The 8,129-nt window shown below is 33.2% G+C and overlaps 1 protein-coding gene across 2 annotated transcripts; it reads left to right on the forward strand.

The window, feature by feature from the left end:
- Positions 1-205: 205 nt before the first annotated feature.
- On the forward strand, positions 206-4,727 carry LOC123888786 (probable serine/threonine-protein kinase At1g01540). 2 transcript variants are annotated; one of them, XM_045937950.1, is made up of 7 exons: positions 206-1,222; positions 2,668-2,772; positions 2,889-3,011; positions 3,102-3,272; positions 3,425-3,554; positions 3,830-4,039; positions 4,331-4,727. In XM_045937950.1, the coding sequence occupies exons 1-7, from the start codon at positions 633-635 to the stop codon at positions 4,484-4,486; spliced, it is 1,485 nt and encodes a 494-aa protein (XP_045793906.1). In that variant the 5' UTR covers positions 206-632; the 3' UTR covers positions 4,487-4,727. The 2 variants fall into 2 exon arrangements, with proteins under 2 accessions (XP_045793906.1, XP_045793905.1); XM_045937949.1 differs by having other exon boundaries at positions 243-1,222; positions 2,889-3,272.
- Positions 4,728-8,129: the final 3,402 nt, after the last annotated feature.

Raw genomic sequence — 8,129 nt, forward strand, 5'->3', positions numbered from 1 at the left:
CAACCAGTATCTGAATTATTACACACTTACTCTGGTGCGGATGTCAATTCTGACATCAAGTGGTTCTAACCTCTTTCAATTACAGTTGTAGAAGATCGAATTGTAATATTTCTCTACTAAATGTAGTGCTAATTACCACTAGATCAACTAACATTTATTTTTATTTTTCAGTTATTAAAAAATATAATGAAAATACACTTTATTTTGGGGAAGTATTTATGAAGTGAGAATTGAGAAAGAAAACAAGGAACAGAACGTTACAGACAGAACACAACACAACATCTCAACACTCCTTGCTGGCTGCCTTAAAACCTTAATAATAATCCTTTTCTCTTCTCTCTCTCTCTCTCTCTCTCTTTGTTCCATTTTTTCATTCTTTCTCTTCCACTGTTTCCTCTGCATTTCTATATAAACTCTATATTTCCGGCGAAATCAATGCGACCCAGTTTTTAGAATCTTACTGTTATATCATCGTTCGCCGGAAAATCATATTTTCTTATCATAGTTGCGGCAAAACCACCACGACCGAGTTTCTACAACCTCACTCCAAGATACACATTCAACAAAAGAACCTAACTTTTTTGAATTTTCCGGCGACCCATTTCATAGAAAGCTACTCTGAGTGTACAACAATGTCGATCTTCGACGGAGCTTTCATCAACACACAGCTCTCCAAACACACATCGATCTTCGGTCTCCGTTTATGGGTTGTAATCGGAATCTTAATCGGGGTTGTAATCGTCTTCATCCTCTTCTTAATCTCCCTTTGTGTAGTTTCTCGCCGGCGCCACCGCCGTACCGACGACTACAAAATCACCGGAGCTACTCCAGCTAAAGAAATCCAAGAGATCGTGCATATTCCAGGACCCCACATGCTCCGGCGACCAGCTCCGGCGAAAGTACCGGAGATCCACGTGGATATTGGAAGACAAGAACACCGTGTGGTTGTTAAGTCAGATAGGGTTTCAAGTGGTGAGAGTAAAGGTACAGTTGGAAGTGGGTGTGAAACGACGTCGTCTTTTGGAAGTGGTAGTGTTGGTGGAATTGGACCTGAAGTATCACATCTTGGATGGGGAAGATGGTATACTTTGAGAGAGCTTGAAGATGCTACTGGTGGATTGTGTCCAGAAAATGTTCTTGGTGAAGGTGGTTATGGAATTGTTTATCATGGTGTTCTCACTGATGGTACTAAAGTTGCTGTCAAAAATCTCTTGAATAACAAGTATGTGTTCTTTTTTTCAAAATTTTCATTTTTGTTTTTAATTGTGTTTTGTTTGTGTAGTTGAATTTTATATGATTTTGGACTTTTTCTTCTATGTATAGTTTGTGTTGAAACTTTTGAGTTTTGCTTATGCTTGGATTTTGGAGTGTTGTTAGAAATCTCTAAAAAATGAACTGTCTAATTTAGTTGACTATTGTATTGATTACATGTTTCTGTGTTTGAGTTTGAGTTTGATTTTGAGTCTGTGTCATTTACTGTTATTTGTTTGGTTCATAGCTGTGATAATTTCCTGTTGTCTGATGTGTGATGACTGATGAATGTTGACATGTTATCTTACATATGCAATTCCAACCTTGCATAAGCTGCCTTTCCTTGTTTTGGTTTACAGATGCTGAAAAAATTATTTGTGTATTGTATAGAGTTCATTGATATTATGAATCTGGGGAAGGATGAAACAAATGAGTTTTTATTTGTTCTGTTTGGTTTAATATAGCTTAATGAAGTTTTAGTTCAAAACATATAACACGATAGAAGAGGATGATGAAATATAAATGGATGTTTGTGTGAATTTTTTTTTTGGCTTTCACCACCAGTTTAATCTGGTTCGGGGGTCAGTTTGGACATGATTTCAGCCCACTCCCGATCGCAGTTGTGGAGGTTGAACCGTGGTCCTCCCTACCAAGTTCAGCGTCAATCATCACTGAACCAACTAACGATTGGTTGTGTGTGAAAATGTTTGTGCGAACAATGTTTTCACTATCTGAGTATGCCTATTAAACCGCATCTTCTATAATTAAATGATTTAAGAAATATAATTATTCCTTGTAATATTCAAGTCTTCAATAATTCTCCTGTTAGCATCCAAATAATTGTTCCGGGGAAGGACTAAATGAATGGTTTTTTATTTGTTTTGTTTGGTTCGAAAAACTCAACACATAACGTGACGAAATGCAACTGGATGTTTGTATGTTAATTGCATCTTCTATAATTTAAATGATTTAAGGCATATAATTGTTCCTTGTTGTCTTTAAGTCTTCAATTATTTTCCTGTATGCAACCAGCCATATATATACTGTGCAGTATAAGGATTAGGCAGCAATATAAACCTTTTTATGTAGGCCAGTATTTTCATTTTACTTCAACTAGTGTGTCCACTTTTTAACTTTGTTTTTTTGGTGATATCCTTATCTTGCATACTTAGGAGTTATCATTTAAGTGGGGGCTCACTCATGTCATGTGAGGAAAATAATCAATTTTCTTTTCAGCTTTTTGTAAGAACTTGTCTGGAATTCTGCACTCTCATGTAGTATTATTGAATTTGATTTCAGTATTTTTTACTTTTTAGTTACTTCAAGTTGCTGTTAGTGAAGGTTCCTTGGTCCCAGTTTTGTATTGTCTTTTTCCTAGAAATAAGTACTTCGTCTTCATGTTTAACTTCTTCTCAGGGGCCAAGCTGAAAAAGAATTCAAAGTCGAGGTAGAAGCAATTGGTCGAGTACGGCACAAAAATCTTGTTAGGTTGCTTGGATATTGTGTTGAAGGGGCCTACAGGTACTTATATTTTTTTCTTCTTATAAACAAAAGAAAAATAAATCGAGGCTACAAATTTTGTTTGTTTTGAATTTAGATTTAAGATTTGGATTATGTATGGTATTATTGTTTTGCAGGATGCTTGTGTATGAATATGTGGACAATGGCAATTTAGAACAGTGGTTGCATGGGGATGTTGGACCTGTAAGCCCTTTGACATGGGAAATACGCATGAATGTTATATTAGGAACAGCAAGAGGGTATAATATTTATGATTTTTCTAAACTAATTGCAATTCATGTCGATTCAAGAATGTCGTTGTCACCGTATTTTATTTTGTATCTTCTCAGATTGGCCTATCTTCACGAAGGTCTTGAACCTAAGGTTGTTCACCGAGATGTAAAATCAAGCAACATCCTCCTCGATCGCCAATGGAACTCCAAGGTTTCTGATTTCGGGCTTGCCAAGCTTTTGAATTCTGAGAATAGTTATGTCACGACTCGAGTAATGGGGACATTTGGGTTAGTATGATTAGGCTAAGTAATTTCCTTGTTTTTCGTTCCTATATTACTTGCAGTGTGTATGCATAATCAATATTACTTTCACCTTCTTATGTGTTTGAAAGGTCAAAAGATAGTGATTCACTTCTATATATATCTTGCTTCTTTTGTAGTTATGTTGCACCAGAATATGCCTGCACGGGAATGCTTACCGAGAAGAGTGATGTTTATAGCTTTGGGATACTTATCATGGAGATAATTACTGGGAGAAGTCCTGTTGATTATGGTAGACCACAAGGAGAGGTTAGAGACTATCACTAATAATAGTTTAGATCTACAAAGCACTAACACACAAACATCAGACATGACACTGATAATAATTTGAGAAAATGTTGATTATTGAATGTAACCACATCATAGTCGGTGTCGTGTTAGTGTCAGATACCACCAAATGCGCTTTCAATTTGATATTTGAAGTGTTGGTGCTACATAGGTTTAGGCACAGTTGCTATCACACATAGCCAATGTTGTCTTCTCTCTCTTTTTTGGGTTAACAATGTGTGTTGGTTTGATTACAGGTTAATTTAATAGAGTGGTTGAAGACTATGGTTGGTAATCGAAAAGCTGAGGAAGTAGTCGATCCTAAGCTACCTGAGATGCCATCTTCAAAGGCTCTTAAACGTGCTCTATTAATTTCTCTTCGGTGTGTTGATCCTGATGCAACAAAGAGGCCTAAAATGGGACATGTCATTCACATGCTCGAGGCAGACGACCTGTTATTCCATAATGTATGTTCTTTTTACATTACTTGACTAAACGCAATCAAGACTGATATCACAGTTTAATTTTGATATATTATGATGCGTAAACTTTTTTACACTGTCAACCATCACAAATCATGTTTTATATGACTTTTAAGTTAGTTATGATTAAAGTCAAACATTTTTAATGGTGTAGCAATATATGCTTGGTTGACAGTGTAAAAAGTCTCTACCCTGACGGTGTATATCAATTAAATTCTTGATTTAATCATATAATCTGATACTCACCGAACTTTTCTTTTCTCCATTTGTTTATAGGATCGCAAAACTGGAGGGGAGTCTTCGCGATCCCTTCATGATTTTCAACAAGAGCACGAGGACTCAAATTTGGATAAGAGAACAGATGAAGGTATAAGTGTTGAAACTGAACATGGTAGTGCTAGAAATAATTATCAGTCTACTAGGGGGAGATGAACATAGTGTGATAAATTAAATAGAATTATGTATTTTAGTTTTTTATTTATTTATTTTTTATCTTTAGTAGTTTGCCCTTATTTGTTTTTATCTCAATTTATAAAAAAATGAAAGGAGTATCTGTTTATTTGTTTGTCTCATTACACAAATTTTACCCCTGTTGTTACCAACCCCAATTTGGGATTCATATTCAAATGTATACTGTGAGTTGTTATTGTAAAATAAAAAATGTTTATGACAATTAGCTTTTTGTTTTAGTTTAGTTATTTGATGTTATTCAATAATGTGTGTGAATATAATTTATATCTTTCATTTTGTATCAATTGGATATTGGTCCAATCTAAAGATAGGTCGTTTATGATCTTTACAGTTTACACATGTATTTGGAAGACTTAGAATCAATTTTTTTTCTTTCTCTTTTTAGTATAAATCAAGTATCGTCTATGCACAACTGCGAAACTAATTTTGTGAGACCTTATTGAGCGGCAAACTCTTTGAAAAATTTAACGCTATTGTATGTTTAAGCTCAGGTTTGAACTTGAACCTTTGGTTATGATCAAATTTAAAATTATGTTACTGTTATCAATCCTCAAGAGCAAATGGCAAAATTTAATATAATGTTGCTTTTGTAGTGAAGGAGAATTTGTTAGGATGGGTGATGTAAAAAGAATGATTCTTTTGGGGGAGGTTGTCTAGAACCAGACATTTTTTAGTGGTCCAATATTAAAGATATATGCTCCTATACCATAATAAAATTTGGAAATTTTCTCATCCCATCCCTATGTTTCTTTTCTACTCCTGTGTTTCCATTTTTGCCCTTATTAAAAACTTCTTAATGCGTTTTCCAAAAGTTTCTAGTTCAAATTCGAAAAAATTCAGAAAATACATTTCGAAGTTTTTTCAATGCAAAAAAATTCGAAAAACGTGTTCCGAAATATTTATCCAAGGACAAAAATGGAAATGCATAGGGTAGAAAAGAAACAATAGGAGGTGGATGATAAAATTTCTAAAATTTGAGCTGAATTTTTTTTTGAACAAGTCAAAATAAGATATATTAATCAAATCAGCCTCCCTGACACAAGACGTACTATGGCAGACTACAAAAAGTTTACAAGAATAGTCAAAGCAATCAAAAAACAAATACAACAATCATACAAAGCCCAAGCAAGATCGAGGACTAAACCACCAGCTATGGTAGTTTAAAGCTAACGTAATATTCGTCGACTTCAACCACCTAAATGAAAACAGCTTGATCTTGTCCAACAAAACCTGTGGCAAATCTACTGATCCTCGGAATAGTCGATGATTTCTCTCCGTCCATACGACCCAAATGCAAGCAAGCCAGATGAGCTGAAGAAAAGAACGGCGCGCTCGAGATCCACCTGCTGAGGATGTGAACCGAATAAAGTAGCTGAATTTAACTTCATCCATCACAAAAACTAACTATAATGAGGAATTTTTAAAACAACCACTCATATGTAACATTCACATTGATAAAATAGTTTAAAACATCATATCCAATTAAATTAAAATATAATTTTACAATATTCAATTCAAGTAAGAAACATATAGCAATAGTAAGTTGAGTAAACAAATTTTTTTTTATGAGCTGATGAGGGTAAAATACAATAGTGTGACAACTCTTGAGATAAACTTTGTCGTCTATTGTAGTTCTACTCAACTTGAAAAATTAGTCTACATAGTTGCGCGTATAAAATATTTAATTAACAAAAAACAATTTGAGTATATATAATCAATGACCCCAATTAAGATGCTAGCTAGTTGAGAAACAGACCCACCATCCAGCTATTTTGATAGAAAGTAACAACATGCATCATTGCCAATTCACATGTCTGTTTTTGTTCTGTTATGTGCTGGTTTCAATATGCATCAAATATGGAACAGAATGTGTATGTTCTATTCTGATAGTGTCACAATCCGTCCACTGAACACTATATATTATTAGTTATACACATTTTTATTTCCTTGAAACAACAAAATATAATAATATTGTTCCTGAATACAACAAAATATTGTTCTATTCTGGAATTGAGTGGTGGTTGTGCAAGACGAATAGATTATTTGTGCTTACTCTATTTTATGTCATATTCTTCTGGATTTCTCAAAATCTCAAACTCCTCATACCTCCTCTCAATATTGATCCTCTTATTTTGGAAAGAAAAAGACAATATATATATTTAAAAATTATCATGGACCCGACACGTATGATAAGATGAGTCGATTATTATTATTATTATTAGTAGTAGTAGTTGTGGGAAGTGCGATGTGAATTAAGTTACACACTGCTTAGAAATGTGAAAGTTGAACATTTTATAAATGAGATGATTAATAAACTTAACGTTTTAAGGTTTGGGTAAAAGTTTGGAGTCCAACTCAATTGTATAGTTTATGAAAATTTCTCATCCCACCACCCACTTTCTCACCACACCCCTGGAAATTCCATTTTTGCCCTTGGTCAAAAAATTCGGAACGCGTTTTCCGAATTTTTTTAGTTCAAATTTGAAAAAAAATCGGAAAACAGATTCCGAAGTTGTTTTTGAAGGCAAAAAAATTCGGAAAACACGTTCTGAATTTTTTTACCAAGGGCAAAAATGAAATTTCCAGGGGTGTAGTGAGAAAGTGGGTAGGTGGGATGAGAATTTTTCATAGTTTCTATGAGTAGTCCAATTTGAATGATCATTCAACTACCCATCAGTGATCCAACAATATATTATTATTGTTTATTCATTTTTTTATTGTCAAAAAATGAATAAACTGACCAGTAAAAAGTAAATTAGAAGACTAAATTAACTATCTAAAATCAAATTTGAGTGCCAAAGTGGCTAATAAAAGAAACATTTGTGAATGTGTGCATAATTTTAATATATTTAAGGATCAACTTGACATCGAGTTGTACTTCTAAAAATTAAAGTGGTGGGTTTTCCAAAAATATACTATATATTGTATGGAAAATGTTTTTCATCACAAATGATCGGTTAATAAAAACTAAGAATAACATTATGACCACCCATCTTTTTTCAGCGAAACATTAATATTACATATTTATTTATTTATTTAAAAAAACTGTCATTCTAAGCTCATATAAATCTCGTGAATTTGCCATTTGTGATGGATAACATTGCTGATAGAGGGTGAGAATAGGCTAAGTTTAGCTAGGCTTTGTTAAGCCTGAGTCTGGTCTGTCAAAAAATTTAAGGTCTAAGCCTGGTCTGTGGCCTATCATAGACTTAATTTTTAGGCCTAAGTTGACATTTTGAAAGTCTGATGTGTCTTGTTAGTCTTTTTAAAAGCATATCTCATTATATGGACATATTTAAATAAATATACTTATGAACTAATAAATCAATAATTCTTTTGATATTTAACATGATATTTTAGAGAATTTGACTATATATGTCACCATATTTCAATTGTAGCTTATAATAATACATTTATATATGTTAAAACTAATGTAGATTAATGAATTTAAACTAATAGATTTATAATTTAATCAAAGTACAAATTTTAATATATAAATAATAATCATAGTAAAAATATTATACATATTAACTTAAATAGGCCGGCCTAGTAGACCTCAAAGACTTTTTTTAATGACATGTGACCTGACTTCTTTAGCTAAATA

Source organism: Trifolium pratense, linkage group LG6 (genome assembly GCF_020283565.1).
Source record: "Trifolium pratense cultivar HEN17-A07 linkage group LG6, ARS_RC_1.1, whole genome shotgun sequence".
In the NCBI taxonomy this organism is placed as follows: domain Eukaryota; kingdom Viridiplantae; phylum Streptophyta; class Magnoliopsida; order Fabales; family Fabaceae; genus Trifolium; species Trifolium pratense.

What these genes read in the sequence shown, in the direction of transcription:
- LOC123888786 (XM_045937949.1), top strand. Translation starts at nt 633, where the DNA reads ATGTCGATCTTCGACGGAGCTTTCATCAACACACAGCTCTCCAAACAC. An exon ending in TGTGTTGAAGGGGCCTACAG is followed by an intron (nt 2,773 to 2,888) that starts GTACTTATATTT and finishes ATTGTTTTGCAG; the next exon opens with GATGCTTGTGTATGAATATG. An exon ending in ATGGTAGACCACAAGGAGAG is followed by an intron (nt 3,555 to 3,829) that starts GTTAGAGACTAT and finishes GTTTGATTACAG; the next exon opens with GTTAATTTAATAGAGTGGTT.